The sequence below is a fragment of the Pristiophorus japonicus genome, chromosome 12 (genome assembly GCF_044704955.1).
Source record: "Pristiophorus japonicus isolate sPriJap1 chromosome 12, sPriJap1.hap1, whole genome shotgun sequence".
In the NCBI taxonomy this organism is placed as follows: domain Eukaryota; kingdom Metazoa; phylum Chordata; class Chondrichthyes; family Pristiophoridae; genus Pristiophorus; species Pristiophorus japonicus.
The window spans coordinates 43380479-43397650 of record NC_091988.1 but is presented as its reverse complement, the minus strand read 5'-3'; the positions used below and the strand labels follow the sequence as shown (position 1 = coordinate 43397650).

Here is a 17172-nt window from a genome sequence, read left to right as displayed (position 1 = left end):
ATGCGATTGTGATCGGAGCTACAGTTTATCTACAATGAGTAATGAAACATTGTGCGATGTAGTATTTCAACTGTATTCAGATAATGTAGTGGGCAAACACCCATCAGGAGCACACAGCTCCAGCGGGCTACCCAAAGCTGTAGCCTGCATCCCTGGGACCAGAGTGTGGCCACAAGTAGCTAATATAGACAAGCTGCAGAGCAAGCGATCTCAGGAGGGCAATGGCACCAGTATCGATACCTTGCCCCTGATCAGTTCTACCTCTAAGGCACCAACCGCCACGAGCCTGAAGGAGCAAACTGCACTAAGGCACAGCCCCCAGAGCTTATTGCCACCAAGGCTACACCTGGGAACGAAGGGTCACCCGCAACGGTTCTCCCAAATGGGATCGGGACAAGCCAGGATCCCAAACCAAATAATGCCCAGGCAAGCGAGTCAGAAGTTCCCTGTGCACTGCTAGACGACTGCTCCTCAGGGAGCAACAGCGATCCGGGGCGTAAGGAAAGGACAGGGAGGTCACAGGCATCTTTGAACCTGCCTGACACTAGGAGCACTGGCAAAGTCCCCGAGAGCAGGCAACTTGAGCCAACCGGGTTCTCACCGCCAGCACTGGGCACCGCGCCGCCACCAGACCACCTGGATACCATCCAGCAGTTCTGGAACTAGCTTGTCTTCATGCACCGGTGCTGACACCAGTACGGATTCCAAGTAGGTATCAAGAATATATTTCACCAGTCAAATGTACTTGCCTCACAACTGTATCACAAATGTAATGATGTAAATGCAAATCTTTTTTCTGCATTTGATTGTATATGAATGTAATGAGCCATCGGCATAATCTATAGGTGGGGGGTGGGGGAGAGAATGGAGTGGTCATGGACTCACAAACAGAAACCTCCAGCACCTCTACTGCCAACGAAACACCACCTACTCACTCAAGATGGAAACGACCCTCCAATGGTCAACCAGATAGAGCTAAGCTCAGAGCACAGTCAATGTACGAAGGCGATTTGCACTAAGGACTTGGGGGAGAGAGATGTCATGTATCCAGACATTTTTACTGCTTGTACTATTATACATGATGTGCCACCAGAGGGCATTACTGTGGGAAACTTGTACATCAGCTGTATGATCACTAAGGTGTGCCACCAGAGGGCACTGCAGTGAGAGACTTGTAGGTTACCTAGTATAAAAGGCAGGCCACCATGTGTGATCATCACTCTGGTGTTATATTAAATGGACTAAGGTCACTACAGTTCAAGTGCAATACATTGCCTCGCGGAGTCATTATCAGAGCACCTAAACATAATAATATTATGAGTCAAAAAAAATTGACACTGAGCAGCATAAGGAGAAATTAGGGCAGATGACCAAAAGCTTGGTCAAAGAGGTAGGTTTTAAGGAGGATCTTGAAGGGGAAAAGCGAAGGAGAGAGGCAGAGAGGATTAGGCAGGGAATTCCAGAGATTAGGGCCAAGGCAACTGAAGACACGGCTCAAAGGTTGAGCATTATAATCAGGGATGCTCAAGAGGGTTAAATTTGAGGATTGCAGATATCTCAGGGGCGAGATTACAAAGATAGGGAGGAGTGAGGCCATGGAGGGATTTGGAAACAAGGATGAGAATTTTGAAATCGAGGACTTGCTTAACCGAGAGCCAATGTAGGTCAGCGAGCAAAGGGAAAATGGATGAGTAGGACTCAGTGTCTGTTAGGGATCACTTCTAATTTACGTTGGGTAGAATGTGGGAGGCCAGTCAGGAGTGCGTTGGAATAATCAAGTCTAGAGGTAACAAAGGCATGGATGAGGGCTTCAGCAGTGGATCAGCTGAGGCAAGGGCAGAGACAGTCGATGTGATGGAAGTGGAAATAGGAGGTCTTGGTTATGCTGCGGATATGTGGTTGGAAGCTCATTTCAGGGTTAACTATGACACCAAGGTTGCGAACAGTGTGGTTCAGCCTCAGACATAAGTTGGGGAGAGGGATGGAGTCAGTGGCTAGGGAATGGAGTTCGTAGTGGGGAATGAAAACAATGGAAAAAAATGTCGTATTACATTTTTCTTATTTTTTAAAATCTCTAACAATGGTTGAAATATGACTGTAAGAGAAGGAATAACCATTCGTGGCTAACTAAGGAAATAAGGGATGGTATCAAATGGAAAACAAGGGCATACAATGTGGCCAAGACTAGTGGGAGGCCAGAGAATTGGGAAACTTTTAAAAGCCAGCAAAGAACAACTAAAAAAATAATAAAGAGAGGGAAGATAGATTATGAAAGTAAACTAGCACAAAATATAAAAACATATAATAAATATAAGAGTTTCTACAGGTACATAGTATACTAGTAGTATTAGGCTGTCCCTTGTATCGAGGAAGAGCCACTCCCGCACCAAAAAGGGATGAGTTAACATGTGTTTCAACGAGGAACCAGACATTCTAGGTCCTGAACTACATACTGAAGGATGGAAGATGCCTGTGCATGGATTCTTTTAATGTGGGGTGGCTGTTGCACACCAGCCAGCACACGGGCTTGACAGAGCTATGTCTTGATCCAGTGGCAAGGGTTAACCAAGACGACTGGAGACCAAGCTCTGCTGCACGGACCTAGTGCGCACATATGCTCTTGCTATCCATAGATCGCAGTGTGGGCTGGCCCTTGCTGCCCCTGGGCCCTCGCCTCTTCTGGGCCCCGAACCCTCGCCTCTCCTGGGCCCCGATCACGATGCTCCTGGGCCCCGATCTCTCACTGCTCCTCCGCCCCGATCAAAAATGGAGCAGTCAGAAACAGGACATCAATTCGTCTCCTCTTATCTTGGAGACATCAAATATCGACACTGTTATTTGAATGATCAAAATATTAAACTCCAGCCTAGTTGAAGGATTATTAACATCAGCAGAAACAAACGCCAACTAACAGAATGAACATAGTTCCAACCTGCTGACTCGCCAGCGAGTTCACACTGGGGAGAGACCGTTCACGTGCTCGGAGTGTGGGAAGGGATTCACTCGGTCATCCGACCTGCTAAATCACCAGCAAGTTCATACTGGGGAGAGGCTGTTCACCTGCTCAGTGTGTGGGAAGGGATTCACCCAACCTGCTGAGACTCCATCGTGTTCACAGGTGATTGCAGGGTTTGGATTCTGCTGTTATTGCTACTGTTATTCACATCCGACTGAACAGGTACATAAAATGGAAAAGAGTTGCTAAAGTAAATGTTGGTCCCCTAGAGGACGAGACTGGGGAATTAATAATGGGGAACAGGGAAATGGCAGAGACTTTGAACAAATATTTTATATCGGTCTTCACGGTAGAAGACACTAAAAACATCCCAATAATGGATAATCAAGGGGCTATAGGGAGGGAGGAACTTAATACAATCACTGTCACCAATGAAGTAGTACTTGGTAAAATAATGGGTCCAAAGGCGGACAAGTCCCCTGGACCTGATGGCTTACATCCCAGGGTCTTAAAACAAGTGGCTGCAGAAATTGTGGATGCATTGGTTGTAATCTACCAAAATTCCCTGGATTCTGGGGCGGTCCCAGCAGATTGGAAAACTGCAAATGTAACGCCCCTATTTTTTTTTTTAAAAAGGCAGACAAAAAGCAGGAAACAATAAACAAGTTAGCCTGACATCTGTCGTTGGGAAAATGCTGGAGTCCATTATTAAGGGAGCAGTAGCAGGACATTTGGAAAAGCATAAGTCAATCAAGCAGAGTCAGCATGGTTTTATGAAAGGGAAATCATGTTTGACAAATTTGCTGGAGTTCTTTGAGGATGTAACGAGCAGGGTGGATAAGGGGGAACCAGTGGATGTGGTGTATTTGAATTTCCAGAAAGCATTCGATAAGATGCCACGTAAAAAGTTACTGCACAAGATAAAAGTTCACGGGGTTGGGAGTAATATATTAGCATGGCTAGAGGATTGGCTAACTAACAGAAAACAGAATCGGGATAAATGGGTAATTTTCCGGTTGGCAAACAGTAACTAGTGGGGTGCCGCAGGGATCGGTGCAGGGACCTCAACTATTTACAATCTGTATTAATGACTTGAATGAAGGGACCGAGTGTAATGTAGCCAAGTTTGCTGATGATACAAAGATGGATGGGAAAGCAAATTGTGAGGAGGTCACAAAAAATCTGCAAAGGGATAGAGACAGGCTGAGTGAGTGGGGAAAAATTTGGCAGATGGAGTATAATGTGAGAAAATGTGACGTTATCCACTTTGGCAGAAAAAATAGAAAAACAAATTATAATTTAAATTGCATAGTGCTGCAGTACAGAGGGACCTGGAGGTCCTTGTGCATGAAATACAAAAAGTTAGTATGCAGGTACAGCAAGTAATCAGGAAGGCAAATGGAATGTTGGCCTTTATTGCAAGGGGGATAGAGTATAACAGCAGAGAAGTCCTGCTACAACTGTACAGGGTATTGGTGAGGCCACACCTAGAGTACTGCGTACAGTTTTTAAGGAAGGATATACTTGCAATGGAGGCTGTTCATAGAAACATAGAAAATAGGTGCAGGAGTAGGCCATTCGGCCCTTCGAGCCTGCACCACCATTCAATAAGATCATGGCTGATCATTCCCTCAGTACCCCTTTCCTGCTTTCTCTCCATACCCCTTGACCCCTTTAGCCGTAAGGGCCATATCTAACTTCCTCTTGAATATATCCAATGAACTGGCATCAACAACTCTCTGCGGTAGGGAATTCCACAGGTTAACAACTCTCTGAGTGAAGAAGTTTCTCCTCATCTCAGTCCTAAATGGCCTACCCCTTATCCTAAGACTGTGTCCCCTGGTTGTGGACTTCCCCATCATCGGGAACATTCTTCCCGCATCTAACCTGTCCAGTCCTGTTTCTATGAGATCCCCTCTCATCCTTCTAAACTCCAGTGTATAAAGGCCCAGTTGATCCAGTCTCTCCTCATATGTCAGTCCCACCATCCCGGGAATCAGTCTGGTGAACCTTCGCTGCACTCCCTCAATAGCAAGAACGTCCTTCCTCAGATTAGGAAACCAAAACTGAACACAATATTCCAGGTGAGGCCTCACCAAGGCCCTGTACAACTGCAGTAAGACCTCCCTGCTCCTATACTCAAATCCCCTAGCTACGAAGGCCAACATACCATTTGCCTTCTTCACCGCCTGCTGTACCTGCATGCCAACTTTCAATGACTGATGAACCATGGCATCCAAGTCTCGTTGCACCTCCCCCTTTCCTAATCTGCCACCATTCAGATAATATTCTGCCTTCGTGTTTTTGCCCCCAATGTGGATAACCTCATATTTATTCACATTATACTGCATCTGCCATGCATTTGCCCACTCACCTAACCTGCCCAAGTCACCCTGCAGCCTTTTAGCATCCTCCTCACAGCTCACACCGCCATCCAGTTTAGTGTCATCTGCAAACTTGGAGATATTACACTCAATTCCTTCATCTAAATTATTGATGGTAAAGAGCTGGGGTCCCAGCACTTAGCCCTGCGGCACTCCACTAGTCACTGCCTGCCATTCAGAAAAGGACCCGTTTATCCCAACTCTCTGCTTCCTGTCTGCCAACCAGTTCTCTATCCACATGAGTACATTACCCCCAATACCATGTGCTTTGATTTTGCACGCTATTCTCTTGTGTGGGACCTTGTCAAAAGCCTTTTGAAAGTCCAAATACACCACATCCACTGGTTCTCCCTTGTCCACTTTATTAGTTACATCCTCAAAAAATTCCAGAAGATTTGTCAAGCATGATTTTCCTTTCATAATTCCATGCTGACTTGGACCGATCCTGCCACAGCTTTCCAAATGCGCTGCTATTTCATCTTTACATAGAAACATAGAAAATAGGTGCCGGAGTAGGCCATACGGCCCTTCGAGCCTGCACCACCATTCAATGAGTTCATGGCTGAACATGCTACTTCAGTACCCCATTCCTGCTTTCTCGCCATACCCCTTGATGCCCCCTAGTAGTAAGGACTACATCTAACTCCTTTTTGAATATATTTAGTGAATTGGCCTCAACAACTTTCTGTGGTAGAGAATTCCACAGGTTCACCACTCTCTGGGTGAAGAAGTTTCTCCTCATCTCGTTCCTAAATGGCTTACCCCTTATCCTTAGACTGTGACCCCTGGTTCTGGACTTCCCCAACATTTGGAACATTCTTCCTGCATCTAACCTGTCTAAACCCGTCAGAATTTTAAACGTTTCTATGAGATCCCCTCTCATTCTTCTGAACTCCAGTGAATACAAGCCCAGCTGATCCAATCTTTCTTGATATGTCAGTCCCGCCATCCCGGGAATCAGTTTGGTGAACCTTCGCTGCACTCTCTCAATAGCAAGAATGTCCTTCCTCAAGTTGGGAGACCAAAACTGTACACAATACTCTAGGTGTGGCCTTACCAAGGCCGTGTACAACTGTAGTAACACCTCCCTGCCCCTGTACTCAAATCCCCTCACTATGAAGGCCAACATGCCATTTGCTTTCTTAACCGCCTGCTGCACCTGCATGCCAACCTTCAATGACTGATGTACCATGACACCCAGGTCTCGTTGCAACTCCCCTTTTCCTAATCTGTCACCATTCAGATAATAGTCTGTCTCTCTGTTTTTACCACCTAAGTGGATAACCTCACATTTATCCACATTATACATCACCTGCCATGCATTTGCCCACTCACCTAACCTATCCAAGTAACTCTGCAGCCTCATAGCATCCTCCTCGCAGCTCACACTGCCACCCAACTTAGTGTCATCCGCAAATTTGGAGATACTACATTTAATCCCCTCGTCTAAATCATTAATGGACAATATAAACAGCTGGGGCCCCAGCACAGAACCTTGCGGTACCCCACTAGTCACTGCCTGCCATTCTGAAAAGTACCCATTTACTCCTACTCTTTGCTTCCTGTCTGCCAACCAGTTCTCAATCCACGTCAGCAGGCTACCCCCAATCCCATGTGCTTTACCTTTGCACATTAATCTCTTGTGTGGGACCTTGTCGAAAGCCTTCTGAAAGTCCAAATACACCACGTCAACTGGTTCTCCCTTGTCCACTCTACTGGAAACATCCTCAAAAAATTCCAGAAGATTTGTCAAGCATGATTTCCCGTTCACAAATCCATGCTGACTTGGACCTATCATGCCACCTCTTTCCAAATGCGCTGCTATGACATCCTTAATAATTGATTCCATCATTTTACCCACTACCGATGTCAGGCTGACCGGTCTATAATTTCCTGTTTTCTCTCTCCCTCCTTTTTTAAAAAGTGGGGTTACATTGGCTACCCTCCACTCCATAGGAAATGATCCAGAGTCTATGGAATTTTGGAAAATCACTGTCAATGCATCCACTATTTCCAAGGCCACCTCCTTAAGTACTCTGGGATGCAGACCATCAGGCCCTGGGGATTTATCGGCCTTCAATCCCATTAATTTTCCCAACACAATTTCCCGACTAATAAGGATTTCCCTCAGTTCCTCCTTCTTACTAGACTCTCTGACCCCTTTTATATCCGGAAGGTTGTTTGTGTCCTCCTTAGTGAATACCGAACCAAAGTACTTGTTCAATGGTCTGCCATTTCTTTGTTCCCCGTTATGACTTCCCCTAATTCTGACTGCAGGGTACCTACGTTTGTCTTTACTAACCTTTTTCTCTTTACATCTCTATAGAAGCTTTTGCAGTCCGTTTTAATGTTCCCTGCAAGCTTCCTCTTGTACTCTATTTTCCCTGCCCTAATCAAACCCTTTGTCCTCCACTGCTGAGTTCTAAATTTCTCCCAGTCCCCGGGTTTGTTGCTATTTCTGGCCAATTTGTATGCCACTTCCTTGGCTTTAATATTATCCCTGATTTCCCTTGATAGCCACAGTTGAGCCACCTTCCCTTTTTTATTTTTACGCCAGACAGGGATGTACAATTGTTGTAGTTCATCCATGCGGTCTCTAAATGTTTGCCATTGCCCATCCACTGTCAACCCCTTGAGTATCATTCACCAATCTATCCTAGCCAATTCACGCCTCATACCTTCAAAGTTACCCTTCTTTAAGTTATGGACCATGGTCTCTGAATTAACTGTTTCATTCTCCATCCTAATATAGAATTCCACCATATTATGGTCACTCTTCCCCAAGGGGCCTCGCACAACGAGATTGCTAATTAATCCTCTCTCATTACACATCACCCAGTCTTAGATGGCCTCCCCCCTATTTGTTTCCTCGACATATTGGTCTAAAAAAATATCCCTTATTTTTTATATTTTTTATATAAAATATCCAGGAAATCCTCCTCCACCGTATTGCTCCCAGTTTGGTTAGCCCAATCTATATGCATATTAAAGTCACCCATGATAACTGCTGCACCTTTATTGCATACTCCCCTAATTTCCTGTTTGATGCCCTCCCCAACATCACTACTACTGTTTGGAGGTCTGTACACAACTCCCACTAATGTTTTTTGCTCTTTGGTGTTCCGCAGCTCTACCCATATATATTCCACATCATCCAAGCTAATGTCCTTCCTAACTATTGCATTAATCTCCTCTTTAACCAGCCATGCTACCCCACCTCCTTTTCCTTTTATTCTATCCTTCCTGAATGTTGAATACCCTTGGATGTTGAGTTCCCAGCCCTGATCATCCTGGAGCCACGTCTCTGTAATCCCAATCACATCATATCCGTTAACATCTATTTGCACAGTTAATTCATCCATCTTTAATAATTGATTCCAACATTTTCCCCACTATTGATGTCAGGCTAACCGGTCTATAATTACCCATTTTCTCTCTACCTCCTTTTTTAAACAGTGGTGCTACATTAGCTACCCTCCAGTTCAGAGAAGGTTCACTAGGTTAATTCTGGAGATGAGGAGGTTGATTTATGAAGATAGGTTAAGTAGGTTGGGCATATACTCATTGGAGTTCAGAAGAATGAGAGGTGATCTTATCGAAACATATAAGATAATGAGGGGGCTCGACAAGGTGGATGCAGAGAGGATATTGCCACTCATAGGGGAAACTAAAACTCGGGACATAGTCTCAGAATAAGGGGCCGCCCATTTAAAACTGAGATGAGGAGGAATTTCTTCTTGTAAACCTGTGGAATTCTCTGCCCCAGAGACTTGTGGAGGCTGGCTCATTGAATATGTTTAAGGTGGAGATAGACAGATTTTTGAGCGATAAGCCATTAAAGGGTTATGGGAAGAGGGCAGGGAAGTGGAACTGAGTCGATGATCAAATCAGCCATGATCTTATTAAATGGCGGAGCAGACTCAAGGGACGAAATGGCCTACTTCTGCTCTTATGTTCTTATGAAGGAATGAGACTTCACATTTGTAAAAATTAATTTTCAGTGGCAGAGAGGTTGTTTGGTAATAATTGAGACTTACCAGGCTGTTAAAAGGTACTTGCCATCATCATCATCATCATCATCATAGGCAGTCCCTCGGAATCGAGGAAGACTTGCTTCCACTGTTACCGTGAGTTCTTAGGTGGCTGTACAGTCCAATACGAGAACCACAGACTCGGTCACAGGTGGGGCAGATAGTCGTTGAGGGAAGGGGTGGCTGGGACTGGTTTGCCACACGCTCTTTCCGCTGCTGCGCTTGATTTCTGCATGCTCTCGGCGACGTGACCCGAGGAGCTCAGCGCCCTCCCAGATGCATTTCCTCCACTTAGGGCGGTCTTTGGTCAGGGTCTCCCAGGTGTCAGTGGGGATGTTGCACTTTATCAGGAAGGGTTTGAGGGTGTCCTTGTAACGTTTCCGCTGTCCACCTTTGGCTCGTTTGCCGTGAAGGAGTGGACAAGCCCTAACTTTTTCTGGCGAGTTTAATTTATAAATCAGGTAAGTACAGCAACTTCACTCCATGCAATCTATTTGAATGCTGAGTCAGACAGTGAGATACTGGCATAGCGCAGCTTGTGGAGGAGCAGAGCATCTTGGACTGAACGTCCTGATTTCCGCATTTCACTGTGCATGTGCAGTCACCGCAAGATCTTATAAATCCCCTGGGAGGACAGATGCACCAACATTAGCGTCCTCGACCAGGCCAACATCCCCAGCATTGAAGCACTGACCACACTTGGATCAGCTACGCTGGGCAGGCCACATCGTTCGCCTGCCAGACACGAGACTCCCAAAGCAAAGGCTCTACTCAGAACTCCTTCACGTCAAATGAGCCAAAGGTGGGCAGAGGAAACGTTACAAGGACACCCTCAAAGCCTCCCTGAAAAGTGCAGCATCCCCACTGACACCTGGGAGTCCCTGACCAAAGACCGCCCTAAGTGGGGGAAGTGCATCCAGGAGGGCGCCGAGCAACTCGAGTCTCATCACCGAAAGCATACAGAAATCAAGCGCAGGCAGCGGGAAGAGCGTGCGGCAAACCTGTCCCACCCTCCCTTACTCTCAACGACTATCTGTCCCACCTGTGACAGGGACTGTGGTTCTCATATTGGACTGTTCATTTTTAAGAGTGGAAGCAAGTCTTCCTCGATTCTGAGGGACTGCCTATGATGATGATGAGCAGTCACTAGAAGGTGCTGTCCAATTTCCTCCTAAATAATGGTGAGCGTTGTTGGCCTTACCATCCTTTCTACTGTAAAATCCGTCCCATTTTATACGTGTATATATCTCAAATTTAATAAGACTTTATTTTAGGACTAACTTAATTTTCTCTATCAGAAAAGTGTTCTAAATTAGCACTAAAATTGTGCTTGCTTGCTAAATAATGTTTAAATTCTACAGAGTTGAATTTAAATCTATCAGAATGCTGATGCTGTGGAGAATTGTTGAGCAAAAGTCAGGTTACCATGATATTTGTATTCAAATATTAATAAATGTATAAAATCACCTGCAGTTATTAATGTGGTCCACTCCCGGTGAAGTAGTGCTTCAATAAAAGTGGTTGTGCATTTTGTCTTAGCTGTTACCTATTTAAATCCCACATTGCTAACATAAAATGTGCATCCTAGTTCCGGCAAAACACATCAGAGGTGAAATTTTGCTACGTGATCAAATATAAGTCAGAAAAGACAATTGCTGTTCAGTTCTTTTTCATTCTGCACAAGTAAGAATGCCTACAGACTTAAACACATGAACGACGTTGATATGGAAAGCTGTTCCTGCTGATGTAGTAGGCTGCTGTGCCTTCACACAAGGGATGATGCCTTGAATGCAGACTTTTGCAGTCGAGGGTTTGCCCTGAGAATCTAATTATTTTCATTAGAAAAAGGCACCGACTAAAACAAAGCAGCGCTGTTGGTCCTAACGAAAAACGAGGAATTAAGGAAAAACCACCCCTCCCCAAATTGGGTTGCCATCTTTAACATAAAACTGAACAGATGTTTTGTTTGCAATTTCTTGCGTCCGAAAGTGGTTGTGTTTATCAATCTTATCCTCGCTGTTGGTGGAATCTTTTCTCTCTGTTGCAAGATTTGGGACTATTCCCATTCATTTGCTAAGGCTCCCAAAGAGGAGCTCAAAAAATTCTATTATGTTGAAGTGTGTTCAGAGGATAGCTTTGTTGAACGAACTGAAAAGATAGTGCGGTGAAACAAAACGCTGAGACTGTCTCAAAACCGACTCAGACTCGGTTACAGTAAAGAATGCTGTAAATTAACATTAATGCACACTTTATCAAAGGAAAAACAAATCATGGAATACAAGATTGTATTTCTGTTGATTCTTAGGGTTGGCATAACTTTCTCGTCTGAGAATTGTTATTAAAAACTCAATTTTGAGTGTTGTATGTGTGTTGTGGCGCTGTATTTTATACAAATACTAGTATCACGCGTCAAAGTGCCAAAGAATATTTCAGTTGTCAGTTTATGTGCAGCTTTAGTCCAGTTTGTCATGCTGTGTGCTGGCTGAAATCTATTGAAGGGTCAGGCTCATGAAACAAAAGCCACATTATCAAGCTGTCCCTGAGTGCCACACCAGGAATCACTTCAAAGACAACGGTGAGCAAAAGGTGCTTGGCCCAGGCTTCATCAATTCTCCCGCTTGTAACCAAACAGAGCAGGCACAACAAATGCCACGGTTGTGGTGGTCTCTCAGACTTAAACATTAATGGAATTCTCTCTGTTGATTATAAACACCGGGTGAACAGTTCACCCCACCAGGAGTATTAGATATATTGTTAAATATTGTGTTTTTACCCCACCGAATGTTATTGATCTTTGCAGCAGTTATGATCAGATTTTTGTTTGAGATAGTTCAACAGCCTTTAGTTTTAGTGTAACAACATCTATCCCAACTGGAAAAATTAGGTTAACTGTTCCTTCCACTGAATGGGACGCCCCTGGGTTGCCAACCAGTCGTTGCTACCACCAGATCGGCCCCTATTCAAACAGGCTTGTGCATTAAAGTTTGCAAAGAGGATGAGATTCGCTTTAAAAAAAATTACAGACTGAAATACCTAAACCAAAGATCGGGACTTTCAATTTGTACATATATCTTTCTGTCAGAATATTAAAAAATAATAAATCAGTATGCAGAGTGAATTGTCTTTCCCAAAGAAATGCAAATGTGCCTTGTTTTCTCATTTTTTTTAACATTTATTGTTGGAAGTGTTTGGCCGATATCCAGTGACAGTTTGAAAACCGTTACTTCTGTATATTTAAAAGAATAGTGTGTTTAAGCCTTTTTTAAGCCGTGAATTAAAAAGATTGCATTTCCTTTTAATAAATCCTAATCAAGTTGCAGAAAGTGACAGTTGAATCTGATAGGACTTTCCCTCCAATATTTAGTATGCTACCTGCTTTCCTGAAGCAAACTGATTAGCATATTTTTCAAAGTCTGAAAGCCATTAATGATTTAATGAATGACAAAATAGTAATCACAATCGTGCAGCTATGAAATCAGCAAGAGCATGCGACTTACCTACATCGGAGTTACAAACTTCTAATTGTGGATGAGACGGATGACAGCTACATCCATCCACCAGCTCCTGGAGCCTCAAAGTGAGAAGTAGTAGCACTGATAATAGCAAGCCTGTCACCGGGGTGTTCATGTTGTCCTATGGCACAAGTCTTACTGCTCAGCAGAGGTTGTAGACTACGTGCAGACTAACCTCGTGGAGGAGCGTCACCGCAAACTTCTTTTGCCTGCAGCAGGAGAGATTGGAAGACAAGACGGCTCGTTCAGCAATAGCCCAATGCAGCAAACTTGTTTAAGGTTCTCTGACTGAGCTGCCCGATTTCCCACTTTCAACACAGTGGACCCTCATATTTATGGTCCTGCCACTTCTTTGCAGCCCCGCCTTCCCGTGAAGGAAATGACCTGACGTCGCTTGAGATCTTGTATGCCAGCCCATTGTTGGACTCCCAACTCCCACACAGACCAGTCATTTCAGGTGATTTCATCCAAAGGGTTTGTTGTGACTCAGTATAATTGTTGTGACAATGTTACTTCTTAGAGGAAAAAAATAGTTTCAGGTATAGAATTTATTTAAATTATCTTTAAATTTAAAACATCTTAAAATAATTCAAATAATCTGTGGCATGACTTGTATTAATTTATTATGTTAAGAAATAGTAAAAAAAACATTCCTACAGATTGCTTTTCAATTATATTATTCTAAAATTAATTTTCATTGATGTCAATTCCTTAATATGCTAAATTTTTGAAAATTAAATCCACTTACACCAATGGTGTGGAGATTTTTCACTGTTTCATGAACAGCTCCATGCATTCCTATTGTTAGAGGTCTATCTTTAAGTCAGTAATCTGCTTTCCACAATACTGAATTCACTAATCAGGAGTTCATCACAAAATATTGCTAAAGATATTCCACTGCACAATTTCTTTCGGTTGTAATGGAAGATTTTCTAATATATTAGCAGTTACTGCAGCTATTACTTTATAATTCCTGCAGTATTGTAGATTTAGGAAACTAAAAAAGTCACTAATGAAAAATGGCTGTCTGTATTTTGGCAATATCACATCAAAATCTGTAATCAATTTAAAAAAATCAATTTGAGAAATGAATCAGTTAACAGGTTTGAGCTTATGAGGCATAAATAGAAAGATTCAGTTTTCAATTTCTTTTAATATATCAGTTATAAATTGAAGTGGCGCTGGCTAAGTACAATGGTTTCAGTACATTTAACTCCCCTCGTAAGGGTGATGTAGCCACACGGGGGAGTTATCAGTCAAGCTAGGTTCCAGGAAGAACCTCTCTGCAGACGCTATTCAAACGCTGCTATGTTGACTGCCAGAATAATTTTACATTGCAGCATATCTGCTACAATTTGAACTTGTAAGTATAGCCTGTACTTTTATTTAGAATGAAACTTTTTGAATTTGTTGCAGCAAACACCATGGGTGACATGCCCACCTTCTCACAAACCTTCTCACAAACCTTGTTTTAGAAAACATTTTATCAAATGGCAAGGTGTAAATGGCCTGATAAGTGCCTTGATTCTCTTAAATGAATAAAAAAACAGAATATCCAAAAACATCTTGACTACATCATTCTGTTCATTGTTGCTAAACTGAATTAATCCAGTAAATTGAAGCTATGAAGTCCTGTTTACTGATTTCACCATCTTATTTTCTATGGGGTTTTTTGCCGAAGTTGTATATCTTCTTTCTGGCATATTGCACTCCACTCCCACAACACATCTCTTTCCATTTTGATGATAGAAACAAACCATATGTGTCAGCATGTAATGTTTACCACCCTGTACACCTGCAGGAAGAGAAGGAAACTACATAGGAACATACTAGTTTTTGGTTATGAACATAAAAGTACATATTGCCCGTTATCCGACAACACCGCAATTACAGTGAACAATGGAATTGCTGGCACAGGCAAAGCAACTGCACCCAGCATTAGTATTGGGGGTGAACTACACCAGCCATCTGCCCCAACCCCCGATCTCCAATCACTTCCTTTCACTCACTGGGGGCAGGCATGTTGCTTGTGGCTGCTCAACATACACTCGTAGATAGAAAAGATTAAGGGGGAGAAATTCGAGGCCTTTGCTCCTCCCTTTAGCTCCCGGGGGGGCGCTAACAGGAAGCAAACGATTTTTTGCCCAGGTGCGGTGCCTCTAATGACTCCCGTGAAATTCCGCGAGAGTTTAGTGGTGGCGGTAACCGGTAGCACCCCGCTCTGACATCATCACCGTGTGCAGCGATGCTCATGGTGGCTGTAGGCCACTTGCTGTAGGCCCTATACTGAAAAGTATAGGGGAGGTGGCAAGTTCAAAATTTTAGAAATGGCCTTCTTCCTTTTGGATTGTAGGGTCCGTGTCGTGATCATCCTGCCACAGCACCCCGCTCCCTGGTGGTCCAGAGATGGTCCCGTTTCTCGGCCGCTGTGTCGGCTACTTTGCCCTGCCCTTTAATGAAGGGGAGGGCCCTGTCTACGAAGCAGCACTGCTGCACCCCTCGAGGAGTCTTTCTGTCCCACTCGCACACCACAGCACAAATGGAGCGCGATATTTTGTGCTCCACTTGCTCTCTGTGGTGGGACTTCCACGCCTGGCGCAGGAACTCACGTCACACAACTGTTACCATCCTCAAACGGGTGGTACTCAATTTCACTCCCAGTTCATGATTTATTTATATTAATCATTTCATATTACTAGCAATGGAAGAAAATTGATGTGATGTAAAGATTAACATTACTAAACAAAATGAATATGTGCAGGCAGAGTAAGATTGAAATCAATAGTTTTGTCAACTAACCAAGTTGTGATTAAACTAAGTAGGCAATTGGATGAAACGAATTCCAACATAAAAGGATCAATATTATCTTTATTATCAAACTTTGAAAATGTTATCAGATAATTAAACATACAGCGGAAGGGGAAAGTTTAATAGTTTATGTATTTCCCTGTTGCATTATACTGAGAGTTTCATTATTTAATTTAATTGCATTTTAGAAATTGGACTTGTATTTTTTTATATATTTATAATTTATTGTAATAATTTTGCTACGTAAAATGCAAAGCTTGCTTTGCAACACCACAAACTTAAGTAGGTCATGAGCTAGTACAGAATCTTTCATTACCCTAAATCATAGGCATCGTATTCACTACATGGGTTTTAAAGAGACTTTTGAGCGCAATATAAATTTAAAATAATCAAATGCTCGAATCAACAAAAAGCACCCCAAAGAAAATGCCCAAGTTTTGCCATTTGTCTTGTTTACAGATAGACCAATCGTTAATTACGTTTAAAAGATGGAAAAAACATTTTTATTCGTTCCTGGGATGTGGGTATCGCTGGTAAGGCCAGCATTTATTGCCCATCCCTAATTGCCCTTGATTAGGTGGTGAGCCGCCTTCTTAAACCGCTGCAGTCCTAGTGGTGAAGGTACTTCCACAATGCTGTTAGGGAGGGAGTTCCAGGATTTTTACCAAGCGATGATGAAGGAACGACGATATAGTTCCAAATCAGGATGGTGTGTAACTTGGAAGGGAATTTGTGGGTGTTCCCATGTGCCTGCTGCCCTTGTCCTTCATCTGGTAGAGGTCGCGGATTTGGGAAGTGCTGCCGAAGAAGCCTTGGCGAGTTGCTGCAGTGTATCTTCTAGATGGTGCACACTGCAGTCACTGTTGTGCAGGGAGTGAATGTTTAAGGTGGTGGATGGGGTACTGATCAAGCGGACTGCTTTGTCCTTGATGGTGTCAAGCTTCTTGAGTTTTATTGGAGCTGCACTCATCTAGGCAACTGGAGAATATTCCATCACACTCCTGACTTGTGCCTTGTAGATGGTGGAAAGGCTTCAGGCTGTCAGGAGGGGAGACACTCGCCGCAGAATACCCTGCCTCTGACCTGCTCTTGTAGCCACAGTATTTATGTGGCTGTCCAGTTAAGTTTCTGGTCAATGGTGACCCCCAGGCTGTTGATGGTGAGGGACTCAGCGATGGTAATGCCATTGAATGTCAAGGGGCAATGATTAGACTCTCGCTTGTTGGAGGTTATCATTGCCTGACACTGTTGTGGCGCGAATGTTACTTGCCACTTATCAGCCCAAGCCTGAATGTCATCCAGGTCTTGCTGCATGCATGCACAGACTGCTCCATTATCTGAGGAGTTGTGAATGGAACTGAACACTGTGCAGTCATCAGCGAATATCCCCACTTCTAACCTTGTGATGGAGGGAAGGTCATTGATGAAGCAGCTGAAGATGGTTGGACCTAGGACACTGCCCTGAGGAACTCCTGCAGAGA

General features: G+C 43.7%; 2 protein-coding genes across 2 annotated transcripts in view; one reads left to right on the top strand and one right to left on the bottom strand.

Moving 5' to 3' along the window:
• The window catches only part of timp4.3 (TIMP metallopeptidase inhibitor 4, tandem duplicate 3), a 62019-nt gene extending 49021 nt beyond the window's left edge, over window positions 1-12998 (bottom strand). The window contains exon 1 of the mRNA XM_070894717.1: window positions 12869-12998. Coding sequence (XP_070750818.1) covers window positions 12869-12998 — 130 coding nt within the window. The remainder of the gene's footprint in view (window positions 1-12868) is intronic.
• Window positions 1-17172, top strand: part of syn2b (synapsin IIb) — a 625573-nt gene that overhangs the window by 470786 nt on the left and 137615 nt on the right. The gene's annotated exons all lie outside the window — the stretch shown is intronic.